We start from the raw sequence: 21,434 nt of genomic DNA, 5'->3' as shown, positions 1-21,434 counted from the left end.
GTTGCATCTGTAAGTCATTCTGAGTATGAATTAGCTTTGCACATGCTTCTGAATTTAATAGAGACCATCTTTGAACATATGAATAAGTTTTGATCTAAAAATATACAATGCTTAGATCAAAACCTATTCCTCCAAAGTCTCACGTTTAAACATGTTTGTAGAACATTGAAACTTGCAGTTGTGATATGGCAACATGGGGAAAAAGCTCAAAAGGTATAAATACTAATATAAAACAATGAAAGCATATCCATATCGCAGGCATTTTGACATATGATGCCTTCAAAAAGCATCCTTTTGTTTTTTTTCCCCCTCGGGAGAAAGATTGCCTTTCAGATTAATTTTATTTAACCAACACATTACCAGAGTTTTCAGTGTAGTCATTGGATTTGAACCATTGCTAAGAATTTTCAGTATAGTTTGTTTTGTTTGAGGACATAAAGTAGTTTAAGTTAACTAATCACTGGTTAGATGTGTGAATTATTCAAGATTTGTAAATCAAATCTAGAGTAACAAATGTGATATTTTTGGACACCGTTTTCTAAACGAATGTGGGCTCCTCCTGTTAAACTGTTCAACTCAAAGTAAACTGTCACATAATTTAGAGACCAGTCAATGAAAAATTTACTGAAGTCAGATTTCATTTCTCCATGCTGCTGAGATATGAAACATTTCTGTTTCTCATTGAGAGCAGCAGTGGCTTGACTTTTTTCTTAACTATTTTTTAGGGTTAACCACTGTTGAATGTACATCTTTTTTCCTGCTCTATATTTCGTCTTTTTTTTTCCACTACCTTTAAACATACACCGCCAACCAGGCAGGCGTCTGTGTGTCGCCGGGTCTGTTTGAAGTGGATGATCTCTGATCCTATGTGCCTCCCTGATTGGGACATGTGTGCGCTCCGTCTCGCTGACTCTCGTCTTTCACCGCAAACTAAAAAATAAAAAAAAAGATGACTTTGAAAAAACTTGGTTGGGAATGTTAAATTAAATGCCATGCGAACAGCGTTATTTCCCAAAAATAATATAAGGCAAGTAATAGAGAATGTGACCTTCACCCCTTGGTTCTGATAATGCACTTACAATTAATTGACATATTAATTGAAAGAGGAAAGCTTTGAGCTATGAATTGTTATTGCTGAAATTAATTTTAATTGGATTTAATGCAGAGGTCAGTGGTGATAAGTGGTGAAGCAAAACTATTGCAGAGAAGGCTCTGTGAAGGTCTATATGTGTTTGTATAAAATCATATCTTTCCAAGTGCATGGCTGACTGATTTCTATTGAAGTCATACTGGCCAAAATATTTCACTGTATAAGGCACAATTTTATGCCCTGCAGGCTTTTTCTTACCTTTGTGCTTCCTTAGCAACAGGAGCGTGCTGTCGAGAGGGACGTACTGACTGCTGCCTCAAACTTGTTCACATTTCTTTCTCTCAGAAGTAATTTTTCTGGAAAAGGCCACAAATCCTTTTCAATCAAGTCTTGTACACATTTATTTTCTTTTTACTTCACCTTGAATTTATATCATTAGCATCAGCAGCAAAACAAATGGGATGTGAAAACTCCTCCGTTTTTGAGGGTTTTAAATAAATGTCAATATGCATTTTACAAAATATGTGCCAAAATGCACAAACCACGTGAATGTTTCGAAATAAAGAATCTGGCCTTTTATTAGACAGATTATTTTGATCAGAAGAATTTCACAAACTGATCATCAGTATTTCAAATCACCTCTACATTAACATGTTTTTTTTTTAAAGTTTACTGATTTGAAATCTTGAAGCTAAATGTTAAAGATAATCACAGTAGCCTCACAAAAAAGACAGCAAATGTAAAAGTCTTTTGCTGTGAGAGAACATTGCCCTAAAACAAGAAACTTAAAAATCCAGAGGATTTCCAAAGCAACGTCCAAACAGCAGGTAAAATCAAAGTGGAAATGACAAACTTAGTTGCCACTGTATTAGGTATACCTATTTCTTCAACTGCCAATAAGTTCATTTATTAGTTTATTTATTATAGCAACGAGTGTTGTGGGTAAACAATTACGGGCTTCAAAAACTATTGCAAAAGTAATCTGCAATACTTGTTCCTAGCTTTACTTTCACATTCACAGCGCAGCAGCCCGATGCATTCAGGCATCCATATAAGTGAAGAAGACTTAGGTTTAAATTGTGAATGGAGAAGAAAGCAGATTTAACTGACTTTGACTTTTGGTGCCAGAGGGTCTGCTATGAGTATTTAAGAAAAAGCTCATCCATTGGGATTTTCAAAGTCAGCCATTTCCAAAACAGAGAAAATACCCAGTTTTGTAGAAGAACATGGGCAGACTGGTTTGAATTGATGGAATGGCAAAAATAGCTGGAATAAACATATGTTACAATCAGGGTATGCAGAACATCTCTGGACTAAAAGCACAACTGATTGATCCTTGAAACATCTGCACTACAGCAGCAGAAAACCACACTGAGTGCCACTTTTGTCAGCTAAGAAGATGAAACTTAGACTCTGGTTCATTCAGTCTTACCTTTGTAATTTTGACAGTGTAACATAACATGCTCTACTTTCTCATCAACTCCACAGTATTCACACTTACCATTGCAATGTCTCACCAAATTAAAAAGAGTGCTACTTAGCCTAACATGCCTAAATCTGAGAGCAGATATTATTGTCTCTTTTCTCTTCCTCCTTGCCGTGCTTCTCATTTCTCCAATTTTTTTTTATTAGATTTTTTTAGAAACAACCTGGTTTCCTTTCTTTTTCCCATTACTTTTGCTATTTCTCATTCATGTTCTGTTTTATTAAAATTTCTATTTCTTTTTACTAAAGCTGATAACTAAATCCGATAATGTGTTTCCAGTGGCCTCTTTGGAGCCCTTTCTGTCATTTAATTCCCTTTAACACCATAATATGCTGGTACCTGTAAAAAGTGAATCATCAGTCCCATCTTACTTATTCTGCATAGTTTGTTCAATTTCTATTACGATATCTGTTCCACTTTCTGAATGCATTGTAAACTAATGTTAAACTGGAATCTGATCAAATGTTTGATTCACTCTGCATGGTATAGATTTTTCCTGGCTAACACACCTGATTTAGATGATTGCAGTTCAGCAAAAAAACCCTTAATCATCAATAGAAAGCAAGCTTGTTAAAGCAGGCAAACACCTAAAAGATCTGAATGGAGAACCAGGGTTGAGCAACACTGCATTAGAAAATCTATTGGATATGATGAATGAAGGATTTTCTCATCCTGGATGTGCAGGTGACAAATATGAACCAACTGTGCAAAGGCATCATGTCAGCCTGGACCAAAAACCTAAGAAGAATCTCTTTACACCTTAATAAATCTATGCCACCAAGAATTGAGGCAATTCTGATGGAACTGCCCCAATACCTAATAAAAGGGCCACTTAGTGTATTAGACCTGAGACTTAGGAGGAACCAAAGATAGCAAATCCACACAAACATGTCCTACTTAAAGCACTAAGTTGAGCTTTTTTGGAGCCACAGGACATGATCATGATGTACCTTGTTGTCATTGAACTGATCTTGGACTCATCTGTATCCTGAATTATTCTGGAGTCTAGAGACAGTGAGGCCATCTGTCTGACAGCTGAAGCCTGGAATAAATTGGGTCAATAGTCCAATGATCCCAGCACACCATCAAATATAAGAGAAACGACTTTAAAAAAGAATCAAGGTCATCCAGACGACTTGAAACTGTTGATACTGGATAGTTATACAATCTTCTGGAACGTGGTGCCTGCTTAGTTTTACCATAATTTGTTTATTATTTTTTATCTATTCTCACTAGCAGTTAAGATATTTGGTGATCAAACAGAACAGTAAGACTTGTTCTAACTTTTTTCCAAAGCTATTTTTTTTCAGCTGTGTTAGAACTTGCGAGTAGGATAGAGAGCTGTTTCATTTTTTTTACTGATCCACCAGAGACTTGTGTTTGATCTTGAGCCCTGATCAAAATGGCAGAGAAAACTGTTAGCACATGTTAAAAGACATGTTTGACTCCAATTTGAAGCTTAAGAACATACGATTCATATCTCACCCTTTTGATCTGATATCAAAGGGATAAAAATTGAAAATGTCATGGAGCCAAAGTGTATCGGAACTCATGATCTCCACAGCGGTTGCAGAAATCTCAGCTTAAATTCTGATTTTGAGCAAACGAGCATATCTTAATTTAGTGTCTATAATGATCTACAAAAAGCCCTCTTCAGCAAGTAAAGAAAAGGAAAACACTTAAAGGGCTTCTGCTACACAATGGTAGCTGAACTACTATATATAGATGATGTGCTATCGGTAACTGCAATTGTTTTCTTAACAAAAAACCCTATCTAACAGGAATATGGTATAAGAATGGTATCTCCTTACTGGAAACACAGAAACAGATGAAGTGAGTCATCTTCATTATCCAAATATATTCTATGCAGAAAATATAGTTAAATGCAAATTATAGAAAAAAAAAAAGGTCAGACAAACCGTAAAGACAACTGATGAGATTGTTTTTAGTTCCCCAGGTAATAAAACGTTTTTTTTGTTTGTTTGTTTTATCATGTTTTCTTTCTTTCTTTTTTCAATCTATTAACCACTGTGTATGAGTATTTCTGTTTCATGTTATTCTTGATTATTAGCTGCAGCAGTGACTATTTGTCTGCTGAAGCCATTTGACTGTATCTGTATATTTTTACTTCTCTTCCACACCTGATGTGTAGCATTAAGCTGGAGCTGGCTGCTGTAGAAAATCTAACCCTAGACAGATATATAGTTTGAGCACTGAGACCAACAGTGACTTTTGAATCATATTGCAGCAACTTTGTTACTGTTGTGCTGTCAAACCATTAATGAGTAAAACATAAACTGATTTTGAATCCCTTAATAACTGATTTTGAATCCCTTAATAACTGATTTTGAATCCCAAGAATAACATGAATAGTTTAGTATTCCTGGCATGACATTGTCACCCTTTGGGTACTTTTATGTTTTCAACTTTTTCATATTTCTCAATTTCAAAATATATATAATGTCTGAGACACAAGGAAAATTAGAGAAAATGAAGACAAATGCCTTAAAAAACATACCAGACAAGCTTTTCTTTTTCTTTAAAGACTTACGGTAAGGTGCTTGAAAGTTGTTTGTAATTTTAGAATACTTACTGATAAAAAAAAACTCAATTTCTAATGTTTTTATATTTTTATGATTTACCTTGGGGCTTAAAACTCTTAAGTACCACCCTCTGCACGAACCAGTATAATCAAAATGCTTTAACTGCTCTATAAGAAGTAAATTATAAGATTCATCTGCCTAGTTTGAATAAAATGACAGCTGACCGGAATAATAAAAGAATATATAAGTAAAGCATTTTACATTTTAACACACTAAAAGGGTGCATTAGACAGGGATTCTAGTGTTTAATCATACATCCAGAGGTTGAGTAGAATAGCAGCGGTCTCACCACTCTAACATAATGTCATGCTGTGGTTGTTCATGAGGCTGAAAGATCTTGAAAAAGTCATTCAGACTTTTATTGGCAGCAGTCTGCAATTATGATGTACTTTCAAGCTTGAAAAAAGGAAGGAAAGAAGAAAGAAAAAGAGAGACAGAGAGGATGAGAGAGAAAGAGACATAAATACCTTTTTTATTAGTCATCAAACCATTGATGGATTTAAACTTTATAATCAAATGTAAAAATGTAAAAGAAAGCGAGAACTAACTTAAAGTTTTATAAAATCACACTCAGCTCATAATCTTTAAGCCTGCTTTTGATTTGAATGCATATTTCACATGTATCTGAGTTTATGATATCCTTTTACTTCCTATGTAGATATTTTTATGCAGCTATACGTTCTGAAGGATTCTCTTCCCATTCTTCACGCTCTGTTGTATTTTGGAAATTCCTGTCAAGACACTGCAACATTTCTCACGTTCAACTACATGTGGGGAAATTCCAGCTATGATTAGCAAACTCGTGAACTCTATGCTGCCCCCTGGGTTTAGAATGCGTCATTACTTCTTTAATGTTGCTGGGGGGAAAAAAACATCACAATTGCATGTGGGGAAAATAACGTGTTTTGTTTGTTCTGGGATTCAGGTGTTAGTGATGTGTTTATGTGCTGTAAAGATAAACATGTGTAACAGTGGCTGGTACATAGAGGAGGGGCGGCGGACAGGGACATGAATAGAGGACGTAGATGAAGCAAGGACAGACGGGGGCAATGCCCTCGATCGGGAGAGAAAAGGCGGAGTGGCGCCTGCTGAGGTGAATCTGTCTGCCATTCTGGTGCCTGGTTGTGTTTGGCCAGCAGGTCGCTGAAGATAGCCTCATCAGAGAAGCTGGACTTTCCTGTGAAAGTTAATAGTATATCCATTTCTTGCTTTTTCTAGTTTACCACACTTAAGACACCCTTGATATACATATATATTTTTTTGCCTTGCTGCGGTTAAAAAGGGTCACAATCACATCACATGAGTTCAGTCATGCACTATGAATCATGTCATTTAAATGTTTCACATACGTGGACGTCCTGCTTAAGTGTAAACAGTGAAGCAGAACCCTCTCTGTTCCACAGAAACAATATAAATCTCTGACAGTGGTGACATGTTGATTCTCACTGAATGCTGCAAAATGATGGACAGATTCCAACAGACATGGAGCCATCCCTGATTGTATTTGTTGACACTGACGATGTGGTCACCCAAAGCAAGCTCATGGGCCAGCAGGGTTATCAGCGAACGAGACAGGCTGGCGCAGAAATCCTGCAACATGTTGTTCCTTAATTGAGTCGGCAGAGGCGGTTTGGAAAAGACTTTGAAGATATAATGAGAATTCAAATGGTCTCTGATTATTATCAGCAAGCACGGCCCACCGTTTATCAGTTTGCACATTTGTATTTTACCGTTATCATTTTTAGCTGCATTGATTCTGCATTAATTCACAACCTGATGTTGATGGGGAGGAGATTTCTTTCCCTGAAAGGTCAATTAATCTCTAGTTGTTTGTCACTGCCTTTCAAATATGAGTCAAAATAATTGTGATTAATTCAGAACAGTGGCTATTATTATCACGATTCCATGGTTATTAAACAGGCCTCTCCTGCAGGGCTGCAGATGACGATTATTTTATTAATATTTTCCCTGATAAGGCAATATTTTAATCTATCCCTGTTTCCTTTGTCTTCAAGGAAGCGGGAATGTGTACCATCAGTTCTACTATGTTCTTTACTGCTTCTTCTACATTATAATTTCTATAATATATATATGAAAAAAAATCTGAAAATTTAAATAGCTTTTGAATAGCCAATCTGAAAACACCTTTTAGAATTTTATTTTAATTAGCTCTGTATCAATTTTTAACTACATAATAAACAAGAATACAGACACTTTTTTCCCACATGGATATTTTACCTCAAAATCACAACAAAGGTTCGATTCGTATGTCCTGGCATTTCTTTGGGATTTATGGACTTTTTTGTGATCCTTATTCGTTTTTGATTAACAGTGCGGAATATTAATAAAAATATTCAGAAATGAAAACTACTTGTTTTAAATGTGGTATAGGTGTTAATAATGCCAAAGGCAAAATTTTGATTCTGTGAAGCTTTTACAAGGACTGGAGCCTTTAGCTTTGAAATTTGGTCTCAGTTAAAAAAACAAAACAAAACACTGATGTGATTTTTTAAAATGCACTGGCATTAAAATTTTACAGTAAAACAGCTCAAACAATCCTAATTTTCTGCTGCTTGAACAGAATATGCGTAATTGTATTACTTTCCTCATCTTTAACTAATACATATTAAAACACCTTGACTCCCAAACGGAGCTTTTTAATCCTGACTACCAGTCACTGCTCTCGAAAGGATTTAATTTGGTTCAACTACAGGTTCCCACACATTATGCAAAAACTGAACATGTCGAAAATCAGGGCTAATTAGTCCATTTGAGAGGTTGTAATTACATCCTTTAGAGTGAGCTATGGATATTCCATAGCGGCTGGTTCACTGGCATGACGGATATCCCGGGTCGAAATGAGCACGGCTCAGTCATCCATGCAATAGAATGACCTGTGCAGTGTCAGCCTTTTGCTGGGAAATCTCCACTGCTTCGGTAAGATCTTCTCTATCAGTAGCCCCTGTTACTGAATACATATTGCACATATATGTGTATCATTGTAAAAAAAAAAAAGTATTGTTCAAGTGTGGAATTACACGCTGTCTCAGACAGAGAAAAGACAGACATTAAAAAAAGAGATAGCTTGGAGAAATCCCCCCTAGTATTGCAGAAGTGCAGAAGGATGAAGAGGAATGAGGAGGTCAAAACTTCCCCAGTGGAGTTAGGTAACAGCTGCCAGGAATGGGCAGGGCCTCCAACAGAGATGAGGCAACACCGGGGCCATGAGTGTATAAATACCTACGCTCTCTGCATATTCAACTCACAGATGCGAGAAGAGCTGATAGGATCGGCCAAAGATCTGAAGAAATCCAGTTGAGAATCGGCATCTGTCTCTGAAGCAAAGCAATAATTCAGGACGCAGTGGTGCTCTGCGCTGGCCTGACACCCATGTGAAAGAAGACCCATCAGCTCTAATCTTCAAAGGATTTATAACCTCACCCAAAATGAAGGCATTCAGCATTGCAGTTGCAGTGACACTCGTGCTCGCCTTTATTTGCGTTGTGCAGAGCTCTGCCGTCCCGTTCACTGGGGTAAGAATTCAACTCAAACTCACCTCTCTTACTTGTCAGCTCCAAATGTTTTGTCAGGAAGAATAGATGTGACTCTTAAATGTGCATAATTCATTAACAGGTTGGAGAGCTGGAGGAGGCAGGGGGCAATGACACTCCAGTTGAGGCACATCAAGAGGTGTCAATGGAATCGTGGATGGTATGTTCAATTGACTGAATGAATTAAGCCAATTACCACGAGCAAATTAAAGTTTAAGTGGATGCTGTTTTCCCCACAGAGCAGCCTTGTCCTCTTTCAAACACAGATAGAGGAGGAAGTGCTGTTGGTGACACTTTGTTCATGTCTCTTGTCTTTCACACAGATGCCAAAACATGTCAGGGAAAAGCGCCAGAGTCACCTTTCCTTGTGTCGCTACTGCTGCAACTGCTGCAAGAACAAAGGCTGCGGTTTCTGCTGCAGGTTCTGAGGGTCACGTGTGACGACCACCACTTTCTAATTTATTGTTTTATTTTTCAAGACCCCTCCTTTCATTGCATTTTACAAACTACGTTTTTTAAGCAAAATTATTCCTGGAGCAGCACAAAGTATTTTTTTCTATTTATTTTGTATACTTCAACTTTTTAACTTTTTAAAGAAGACACATTTCTCACACATATTGATATTTTCCTTACTGAAAATTATTGTTTGTGTTGAATAAAATACATCTGAATCAGCTGATAAAAGAGTTTTATGTCATTTATATTGAGTCAAGCAACAGAAACATATCTTTGATAAATGCGCTTTAAATAAATAATGTCAGTCTGACATCTCCAAAGTGCTGGAGAAACCAAAAGCTATAAAAAGAGAGTTGTCATAGGTACACAAGTGAACAGATGTAATTAGAGTTGGAAGCTTGAAGACAGCTCACACACACACGTCACATGATTATAAAGCACACTGTTTTGCAACCGTAAAATTTATTTTAATCTGAGATACATCTATGAGAGTCTGCACATCTTCAATGCTATCTAACTCTTTGTAACTATGATCATGTCAAACCAAAGACCAGGAAAAAAGTCTGTTGTCAGACATTGGACTTGACATGTTTGAGCAAAGACTCTCTTAAAAGAGCTTTAAAACAGAAACAGTGTGAGGGGAATTTAATGTATGTAGCTTTCGAAAGAGAGAGAAGGCATTGATCACTGGATCTCCTGCCTAGCTTTTATCTGATATCAGGGCCATTCACACCTTGGGGCTTCAACACCTTTCAATTTCAGCTTGAAGCGTATTGCTGGGACCTCTTTGATCAGTCCGCTGTGCTCACATGCCTTGATGTTTATGGTTTCTTTATTGACTGTTCTAATGCACAGACGATGTATTTATACATTCTGATGGCTGGGAAGTACTTAGCCAACATCCTGGAAAGGGTCGTATGAAAGAGATTCCCACAAAAAGCCGTCTTTCCTTCCTCTCCATGACTGAATGACTGAATGACTGAACTCTGTTCCAGTTTTGGTGTGAGGCACACATTTTGTATCTTTCCTTTTCGGACTTTTTTACAGTGTTAGAATCGTTTGGTATGAAAAGACCATTATGTTGCTTTGAGCCAGAAATTGGTGATATAAATAAAGTTTGACTCAATTGGGCTGTCTGATCTTCTTTGAAAAGAATAAATAGTGAAGAAAACATTCTGTTTCCTGTTTGTAATTAATTCTCATGCACTGATCCAACTGGACACATGAGGGGTTATTTTTTCTTTCTAATTTTTATAACAGCTATTTTTCTAAGCACATCAAAAACTTATTTAATTGTTTTGTCATTTTGACCATTAGTATTAGTGAGTAGGCAACAACTGTTTACAGCACGCCCCTTTTAATCTCTTTTTAATGGGCTTTAAAGTGTTATTGGTCCTCCCGTTGTAGCTGCAACAGCTTAAATTCTTCTGAGAAGCCCGTTTACAGAATTGAATGATGTATTTATGGGAATATTTGACTATTCTTTTAAAAGAGCAGTTATGAGTTCAGTCACTGTTGTTTGACGAGAAAGTGTGGCTACGCTGGTTTAGTATCAGAACTCTGTACCGACAAGGCAGCTTTGTCTGCATTAAACACCTATTCATATTCTTGTGGACTATTCCAGAGTTATACTGGAAACAAAGTAGCCATGATGGTTGTCATTCCGGTCCACCAATCCAGCCCAAATTGCGTCAATGTGTTTTTGTTGCCATAATATCTGAAAATGCAGTGATCTCCAACACAACTCATATAAAATTTAAGTAAACTCTCGTGGAGAACTAATGTGAATAAAAACACAGAAAAGCATACATTATCACACTTGAGGAAACTAAATATTCTTATTATTCTATGTCTTCTCTAAGTCTCTATGTGACATATATAGAATACAGAAGATGAATTGTTGTAAGGGTATATTTTATTTGAATAAATTTCAACAAAATGGGAAAATAATAGTGATATTTTGTTTTACACAGGAGTAACTGTATGTGACGTCAGTTTGCTTGCTTTTAAATCAAACTCTGGCCAGTAAGTTTAAAATTGGCTCGGGAAATGGGTCTACTAAGAACTTGCTCCTTTTAGGATCTGTGTGATGCATATTTTCAAAGTACCTCAGTCAGCAATTTACCATTTACCTCTAATAAGAATTTGTAAAGAAATTTGGCAAAACAAACACTCAGGCTTTTTTTTAATGTTTTCATCTCAAAAATTGCCTGATAGTCTTCTTAGAGCTAGTCCTTAGAAATAATAGATAAAAACCATACTGTTTTTCAATAAATAATTCATGCGCATAATATTCTAGACCAGTTTTAATATTAGTAAAATGTAAATAAAACAGAATCTGTAATTATCATTAATAATTTAAATTGGAAATTTAACTGAAAGCTATACCAGACATGCTGAACGTTGAACATTTTTGGACAAAAGCATCTTTATTCTGAGATTTTCACCCACAGCTATTTTAAAAAAGTTCATCCAGAGGTCTGTTTATAGTGGAGCTTCATCACCTCTTCTTTTAAAAATAATGCCAGAGTGAGTACTAATTCCACTATGCAATTTTGTGAAAACAGCAGCCTTTGATCCACAAGAATACACAGGTTATTCATGCCAATTAGATTTTAAACTCTCTGATAGTATTCCACTTAATTTTTGTTCATGTGAAATGAGCTCAAGTCCAAAAAAGTAGCAGCACATCAAATTCTTTGGTAGAGCATCAACTTGTAATGCTGGGTATAGATGTGAGATTGTGCCCAATAACAAGACTTTTAAGAGGTGCTTCGATGCCATGCAGTGAATTCTGCCTGCTTTTAATTTATTAACAATAGAGCCTTTCAGTACTATTTTTTCAATTTGAAAGAATCAAAGAATTGCTTCTCACACTCTGCATGTTAGGTGAACTTTTTTTCAAACTTAACAGTGAGACACTTCAATATTTAATTTCTGAGAATTAACACAGTGAGGCTTTTGTGTATTTTACCTGAATGTTAGTTTTGAAAGGCTCAGCATCTATCAGCATCTTTTTGTACTTCATTATGTGACTGACCAGTCAAGAATTGACCTAACATGCTGAAGCTAGTTCCCCTGGTGCATGTTTTTCTCCTGTTTTTTATTCTTTTTTATATACAGAATGCATGTTGGGTTTTGGAACATGCTGTTGGCAATAAATAGTAATAAAAAAGAAGCAAAGCTCGGTTCAGAGAAAAACTGAGAAACTAGTGAAGATATCCACTAAGTAAGGTCCATGAGGACCTGAACGGGTGTTTTGTGTGAACAAACTTCCCTGGTCTGCGCAGAAGCAGAATGTGTTCATTTTTTAAATGTATGCATTTGTCCTTCTTGAAAGAAGATCATATGCAGACCCACCAAATACACACAGATGACAGCTTAGATGTTATTGATTTTTTTTTTTTTACATCTTAAGTTTTAACTATTTTTAAAGGAATGTCAATGTACAATGTAATCTGTTTGCCAATGTCATTTTCCATTTGGCTCCACTGTGCTGATTCTTTCTGCTTCTTTACCAAGGTCCTCTAATGAACCTCTGAGGACAACACAGAATAGTTGTGTTTATACTGAGATCGATTTCAACATGAGGGCTCTTTAGTAATTACATGACTTTTGATAGTAGTTAAATACTGTGTAATTTATTCAGGTGTATCAAAAGTGTTACATCTAAAACATTTCAGATTTTTGTATGTAAAATTTTGAAAACAAAATTGCATGTCTCTGCATCGGCACCATGTATGTCAGAGTTGATAATACTGTTGTTTCTATATTTTACTCGTAGTTCCATAATATTTTCTTATGAAGTGTTACCTCAGGACATATAGGTCTCATATACTCAACATTAGCTTCTGGCTTTGGCTTTTATTGACCAAAGAATCCCTGATTCTTTTTACAGTATTATTCTACTGCAGATATTCTTTGTCCTTTCGACTTGATATTGTTTTTCTCAAATCCAAGACTAAGCTTTTTGTGAATGCTTCTTTTTTGCCCAGTTTTGACATTCTCTGGTGTCAGAAATGTTACTTTTGTTGTACAATCTTCCAGAATGTTACACTTATACAGTATATATATCTTAATCTTTCTTGCTTGTAGCCTGATTTTTAAGGGTGTTTCAAATCTGTGAGTTGTCTACACTTCCACTATAGGATTACCAGTTGTTTTAACTTAGCCTTGTAAGGTTTACTTCAATTAATCAACATTTTGTGAAAATTACTGTGCCCAATGTTCCAGTTAACTCTGTAGCAATAGCGTCATAATTACAATCCAGTGCTGTCTTTCAAACTCCCCCAAAATGTAACATTTTATGGCAGTTTTGTGTTACACTTGTTTTGATTCAGAGTTCAAGGACTGGCAAGCTGTGGGTTGTTAGGTTATTGTATGGCTGTGTTCATACTATCATTGGAAACATTGATATAAATGGCACAAAGACTCATGCTTTGTGTCTTTTAGTGGTGTTAGTTTTAATTCCTGAAAAATTACCTTATAGACCCAGAAGAAATCAGCTCATATATTTACTGAAAATGAGAACACAGAAGGGTAAGTTCAGTTTGCTAAAATTAAAAATAAAATAATGAAAAGATTACATACCTGTGTGTGCGTTCTGCCTTAAAAGAGATTTTACATTTTTACGATACTTTTTAATGGTTATTTATACAGGTGATATCTCAGTGAGAAAATAAATTCTCATTTTCAAGAAAGACCTGTTCCAATATCATATAAAATTGTAAAAATTGCATTTGAAATAACAGTATATTTCAAATGCATATCAAAATAGTGTCAAAATGTAAAAGATATTTAATAAAGCTATGAATAAGAAAAGAAACAAGGGCTCACTGCCATGTTCTCAATATTCTACCTAAATACTCCCAATGGAATCAGATCAGACAGTTTAAGTTCCTTTTTGGAGATGATTCCACATTAATGGTCCAAAGTAAGAGAAGGCTGGCTTCCCTAAGGAAGCATAAAAAGCTTTCCTTATCCAATATAGTCCACACGTAATATATTTGCTATTGCTCTTGGAATTAAGAGGCTTATGTGCTTCACATCTTGGAATACCTTTCCATTCTTCAGCAGCAGAGAATTAAATAAACCCTGGAAGTGTCCAATCCAAGTCCGAGTTCATCCAATAAACTCTGCTTGCCTACTTAATATAGTCTTAGATGAACCTTTAATTTGTCCTAGAGAGTCAATTGCGAAGGAGAAAAGAGCCATCAAAAGAAAATCGACATCGCTGTGGGCAAACAGAACTTCAATAAGAATTTTTAATGACCCATCAAGAACGACCGCTAACGGCATTACAGGCACAATGAAGCCTGCGTTGTCTGGTCTTTGTTTAGCATTTCTACCTCAGGCAAGTTTGTTTATTGGATTTCATTCAGATTAAAGTTAACTCACTGAGTTTAATAATGCAATGTGTGGAATCATATGCACAGGAGGAATGAGTGATGAATGTGTTCCCGCTCTGAGAACACACTAGGGTTAAAGGTCAGAGGCAGTTTATTGTGAGTGTGATGGCAACAAACTGGCTGATATGAATGGTTCAATCAGGACACAATTTAATAACTGCAGATTCAAATGAAAAACTGCCTCCCCTCAACACTAGAAGGGTAAATGAAGACCTGGTTTGGAGGTAAGCGGTCAATCACTAGTGACAGTCAGAGGTCAGCTGAAACTCACTGACGCCCTCTGGTGGACAGGTGGAATGGGACGACGCATAGATTGCTGATAAGGGTGGATAACAATGTGGCAAGCAGTATGTACCAGTCATACCACCTTTGTCATTAGAGAAAAGAGGGAGGTTGGTTTGTAAACACATTTTTCTACCCCAATGGCTTCTGAAATTGTTCTGTCACAAATATTTAGTCTGGAAAAGGATTTGGCCATGAGGAAGTCAGGTTTCTGAGTTATGAGTGTGTACACTATAAGAAATCATGAAAACTGGTCTCTTCCACAGCAAATATTTTAAACTGTCAAAGTAAAGAAAACTGAAATCTGGATCATTTCCAAATATAATTTTTTGTGTATGCAGCATATTTACGTTTTCTTGAATTATCTTAAAATAGTTTTTTTTGTCATTGACTGAAAGAATGTAATGCAAAAACGTGTCCTAATGACATTAACTATAAAAATTTATTGAATAAAATACAATGTATGCATCCAAAATATACAAAAGAGTGAAATATCACATTTGCATATTCTTTCAGAAACTTTGTAATAGTGTATCGTACTTTTTTCAGTTGTCCCTGCAATGCTCTTATTGTTGCCTAGCTTATTCTAATTAAACTTGCTAGATGCATGTATGTGTGTACAGTGTCTCTTATTCAGGAGGTAGAAAAACAAGCATTACCTGTGACATGGATGTTTGCAGAGTTGGAGGAGCATATATAGTGCAATGAAAACATTTCCCTCCCACTTATGGATTTCTTCTGTTTCAGATCACCATCAATTTTCATAATATCAGACGAAGATACCTGCAATAAATAGAAAGTACTGTGTTAAAGTGATTTTATTTATTTAAAGAAAGAAAAATATTGCTGTCTAAACCAATCTGGCTCTTTGTGAAAAATCCATTTCTCTCTAATAGTTGTTTACATTTATGTAAGAGTATTTGACAGTCCTTTTAATTCAACGTGATTTACACATCAGCATGTAACAATGCAGTTAATGTCAAAGCTGACAACAAGCTGTTAGTAGCAAGCCCACTGGTCAGGTTCTGTCAGAGGTGACAGGCCAGCTACTCTTGGGATTCCTCATCTGTTCATCATTTTCCCCGTTTGAGAATAATGGCTACAGCTGTAGTTCCACAGCCTTAGAAATGGCCCTTTAACCCTTTCTGTTCAGATAAATGTCAGTGACTTTGTTTCTCATTTATTCTTCAATTCCATGAAGCTGGGGCATGATGTGTGGCTTTATGATGCCTTTTATCCTGCATCGTTTTGTTAGATAGGTTCTATTTAATTAAATTTTGAATTTCCAGGTCATCAGAGTGTTGTGTTGCTTGTGAAATTAAACAACAACAACAACAAAAAACCACGATTATAATTAATTCCTGACTTAACAAGAAGTGGGGTGGAGGGACATTTTTCAAACAGAGCCAGATTGGTTTGGATAGCTTTTTCCTTTCATAATTAACATCATTTATAAATATCTGAGTTACAATACATATTATTCTCAAGCCAAATAAGCAGGGAGAAGGAGAGAAAAGCCAGACAAAAGGACAACCATGAGCACAATGCTCCTCCAGTCCAACATTTATGGTGTTTCATCGGGACATAGAACTTTCCTCTTTAAGTGACTCACTGCAGCCTGCTGGGAATTTGAGAAAAAAAAACAATTGTGTAAAGAACTATTAGAGCGTAGGTCCACAGAATCTTAGTCTGGTGGGAAGGTTTAGAGTTCAACAAGGCAACAACCAGAGGAATACAGCCATAAAACTATTTTTAAGCTCTATAGTGATAAAGCCTATCCTTGGATTCAAACCCAGGGGACAATCACTTTAGTGACATGACAGTGGCAACCCCAGCACTCTCTCTCTAAGTATTTCTGCCAAGAAGAATAGGAGGGAGATCAAAGAGACAAAACACCCAGAAGAACAAAATAGAGACTTTCGAAAATGTATGTCAAGTGAATATTTGAAAATTTGTGTCCGCTGATCTGAGAGCTTAGGCAAAAGTATGGTGGCATCAGTTCCCTTGCAGTAGTAGGTTTGCTCTACAAAAGAAGCCAAAGGAGGATATTCCTCTTGTTGCACATTTAACTTTTTTAAAAAATGTAACAAGTTAGAGGTTGGTTTGGTTCAAGCACTAAACTGAACAGGCCAAAGCAACTGCTAAAGAGACAAAAATATAAGCGAAAATTTCTTTAAACTTATTTCAAAATCACTTCTCAAGATTAAAGTGAATTACAGTAGGCCAGATGCAAGAAAATTATCCTTGAATAACAAAAACAGAGTAGGGGGCCAGCCAGAGAAATAGTAACAATCGTGACAAGGACATCAACCCAAAGTTTAGCATGGAAGACAGATCCTCCAAACATCCACAGACAACCACCACACCAGACTTGGCCCTACAATCCACCATGCCTCCATAAATACCCACAGCAGTGAGCAGCACCAAGCCAAGCCATTTACTCAAAGTCAAGCCACAAGGCCCTCAGGGTCACCCATTGCATTCAGAGCATCACGTCTACAAGACACCAATCCCAACAGCAGAGCAGGTCAGGCAGTCCTCACAGCAATACAAAGATGCCACCAAACCAGCCACTTCACACTCTCATCACCAAACTCCAATCAGCCAATTATTGTTGAAGCTAATTAATTAACTTAATTGGGATGGTTGTGGTCTATTGCTACCCATGTGTTCTCTCAAAAGGGCTTTTTGATTTCCTACTGTTGTCAGCGCACTCTGCTTCACTGAAGTCATCTAGACCAGTGATGCAAAATTCATATTACTATTGAACTTAAAATTTGCAAAACCTCCCAGAGCTTTATTTTGGTTACTTATTAATATTAATTAGTGTATGCAATCTTGAAACACAGCAAGATCCATAAAAAACTTGAAAATCCCTAAAAAACTTTCCATTGGTTGATAATTTCTGAGTTTCTTTTTATAAAGAGCTCTCTGTTCAACTCAGTGCTGTGGCATTCATTGTCTCTCACATCATGGCAATCCTTTGATGAAAACAATATGCAGGAAACAATCTGTTTCTCAGTGATACAGGATGCTTCTTCAGTAGGATCATGGTGAAGTTTGTCCTTTTAACATTTTTGTCTCATAATAGAACTTAGCCTGATACGACTCGATGATATGAAAATATACTTCACTCCCTACAGATTTCTTCTATTTTTGCTGTTTGTCACACTTAAACATAAATAGCAGCTTTCAGTTAATTTTTCAGTTGTAGAAAGGAAAGAAAATCCAGCCCAAGCTCGCTCTTTGCAGTAATTCACAATGAGTGTTTTACATTTCTTTGTAAGGAACTTCATTTGGTCCATTCTCTTTCCATCTAGATCTTAAGGAAGCAAAATTAAAAGCCTCAAGGTATCACACTGCAACTTCCGTATTTTTTTTCCACTTGATACAAAACAAAAGTTATCATTTGAAAACTACTTGCAGTCTGGTTATGTTTACCAAATATTAACATTTATTTATTTTTAAATATTTAAGTGCGACAAATAAAAAATAAATATTTTGTGGGCCAAATGCTTCTTCACAGCCCTGTACAACTTAAGGCTCTGCTCAAGCTAAAAATAATGTAATCTACAACCCACCATTTAATGAAACTGATTATCCAGAATTAAAGTCAGACATATTTTACATTTGTGATGGTGCCAGCAGTATTAAGGAGCAATTTATTATAATTATGGAAATGCACCACACAGGCTGTGGGTTGCATGCTGCACAGTGTGAATTTGTGTGTGTCAGTGAAATGTCAGGATGGTCTCTAGACTCTTGAGGCCTGCTGTGATTTAAAAAGACAGGGATGGGGATAGACACAGCACTCTTACCCTCTTCCTCTCTCGTATTGATCACCGTATAACTCAAAGGTTGAGGAGAAAATATGTTAATTGACTTCTTCCCTGCCGAGAAACAACCTCTCTCATTGCAAAGCACTCGGAGAGTATTTAAAAGCCCAATCTGGTTATTGACCTGAAGCCCATAATCAAGACATTACCTCTTTTGCTTAAAGAAAAGATCTTCTACCTGCAGCACATATCACTTCTATGCACACTTTTATGGTGCATCACACCCAAGCATTTGCATTTAGATCGCCTCCTCTCACACCCCCTTACACTGCATATTGTGTGGTGGGATTTGAGTCGATACTGCAGCGGGCTCCTAAGGAGAATGGATGGGGGCGGTAATGAAGGCGAACCACCAACACAAACAAGCCACCCGGCAGTTCCCTCGCCCGGCACCGTTCAGCACCTGGAGTCGTTAGTTTTAATTAGCAGAGGGGAGTGATAGGAGCTCCTCTACCCTACCACTCGCCCACCCACCAATCCCCTTCTGAAGGGGAGCAGCTGAATACCGATGCTCTTTTTTTCTTTCTTTCTTCAATTTTGGATATAATTGCAGTAACAGATGAAGATCATGACACATTTTGAATCCACAGAACAAAGAAATCTTCAGACATATTGATGCACTCACTCGGGTTAATAAAGAGCTTAGTCTGATTGTGCATTTTTTTTTTTTTTCAAGTGAGCTGCAGTGGAAAAGGAATATTTTTTTGGGCTGCAGGGGAGAAGTTAAGGGAGATGGATGTAATTTGGCAAGCGGCATCTATCCACTCATGTTCCATAGAATTAACCTCCTGACAGCTGCAGAGAGTTAAGCAGGGGATTCCAGCATCACCCTGAAAACCGCCTTCCCTCTCAGTGCTGTTCTGAGCTGCTGATAAGACCTAAAGTCACCTACACTGTCCTGACACTCCACCCACACACCTACACTTCTGCCTGGCGAGCTCGAGTGAGAGGAGGAAGCAGCAGAGCAGCCCTCTGAGTTCAACCAAAACTGAAAGTCAATGTACAGTGATAACAGCCCCTTGTATTTAGACAGCAGTATTGCAATTTTCCACTTTTTTTTCCTCTGAAGATTATGGTTTTTATAATGGCTTCTTCGGACTTTATCTGTTTCATTCTTATTCAAACCTGCATTCTTGGGATTTGAGTCCAGATAGAATCCCTCGGCTTTATCCAACGCCCTCCTCTCTCCGTAGAGAAATACTCCATGATTTACATTACCCATCATATCTTTCCGCGCGCTGCTGTCAGCCGCTGAGCACACCCTTCCAGCCTGGAATAGCTTAAGCTCCACCTCATCCTCACAATGTGTGGATGCTGAAAATGAATGGGTGAGGTGGGGTTAGGATGTGCATCGGTCTTGACAGACTTATTTCTGAAAATAAGTCCAGTGTTTTGGAGACCTGTAATAGTCTGACAGTCCCATTGGTATGTTAAGTCCCTCCTTGGTTCAAACATGTGGAATATCTTTTCCACTTTCCAAGGCCTCTTGAGTACCAGCCAGACTGGAACAAATGTATAGCGTGTTAAACTGTTATATGCTCCGTCTTAAAGCTTGCACGGAGATATGAAATGACTTGTGCGTAAAGTAATGCATCTGAGAAGAAGCTTAGCCATGAAGCAAACTCCTCACACAGTTTGTCTTGGAAAACAGAAAAAGTAATATTTCACCTACACAACCTTGTACTCATTGTGAACACATGCACAGATGCCTCTCAGTAAATGACATTATTTCTGTTCATTTTAGTGATTGTCTTAAAAAAACAAACAAATTCAGTTCAAATAGGTTATTAGACTAATCCAAAAGGGTCTAATGTTTAGTCATAAAGTTTATGTTTTGGTCATTTTGTGGTCTAAACAATCATGAGAAAGACAGCTGACTTGACAGTTGTTTAGCAGTGAGTCACAATTCACAATGGAGGTCAAAATGTAATTGTTGAAGAACCCGGCTGTTCACAGATAATAATGGAAATTTGAGTGGAAAGAGAACATGTAGTAGAAATAGACTGACAAGCAGGGGATTATGAAGATGAGACCATTGATATTGGCCAAATATAATACTTTAGTTTATTTATATTGTCTTGTTTGCCAAAAATTGTCATCTGAAATCACTTGCAAGAAAAGAAACATTATTTTACAGATTATATAAATAATTATATAACCAAATCAACCAAACCATATAACATAATCAAATTCAGTTATGTATATTTTAATTAAATCTTATAATAGAGACCATTTGAACTCAGTTACATCAATTGGTTAAACTGTTTTCTATCTAAGGAAGTCTAGACAAAATTGATTTGTGTTAAACCATTCCTGAAGCAGAGGCATTAGAAGCGTCTTACTCAGACTGAACAGGAAAAGGACTAGACCTTCTTTCTGAAAGAAATTACATTTTTCATATCATTTTTGAATTATTAATCCATATTTATTGCAGGTCCGAAGTTTCTAAGGCAATGAATTTTGAGTTTTCAAAAACTGTCAATCATCAAACAGACCAGAAATAAACCATTGAAATTCATCACTCTGTGTGTAATATAATATGAGTTGAACTGAATCACTTACCTAAATTAATCCTTCAGCTTAATTATAAGAAATCTAGAGACCCCTGTGTACATAATGCAGTTCATGTTTGCTTTGGACTAGCATTGTGGTCTTTAAGTGTTTTGCTAATTTCCAAAAACAGGTGGAAACACATATTACCTCACAGCTATTACAACTCACA

The 21,434-nt window shown here is 36.7% G+C and overlaps 1 protein-coding gene across 1 annotated transcript; it reads left to right on the top strand.

The window, feature by feature from the left end:
• Nucleotides 1-8,429: 8,429 nt before the first annotated feature.
• Nucleotides 8,430-9,416, top strand: hamp (hepcidin antimicrobial peptide). The gene is made up of 3 exons (XM_028008937.1): nucleotides 8,430-8,712; nucleotides 8,813-8,890; nucleotides 9,054-9,416. Exons 1-3 carry the CDS (start codon nucleotides 8,626-8,628, stop codon nucleotides 9,156-9,158), a joined length of 270 nt encoding a protein of 89 aa, XP_027864738.1. The 5' UTR covers nucleotides 8,430-8,625; the 3' UTR covers nucleotides 9,159-9,416.
• The last annotated feature ends 12,018 nt before the right edge of the window (nucleotides 9,417-21,434 follow it).

Source organism: Xiphophorus couchianus, chromosome 3 (genome assembly GCF_001444195.1).
Source record: "Xiphophorus couchianus chromosome 3, X_couchianus-1.0, whole genome shotgun sequence".
Taxonomy (NCBI): domain Eukaryota; kingdom Metazoa; phylum Chordata; class Actinopteri; order Cyprinodontiformes; family Poeciliidae; genus Xiphophorus; species Xiphophorus couchianus.
The sequence above is the reverse complement of the archived record's forward strand: the minus strand, read 5'-3'. Positions and strand labels throughout refer to the sequence as shown.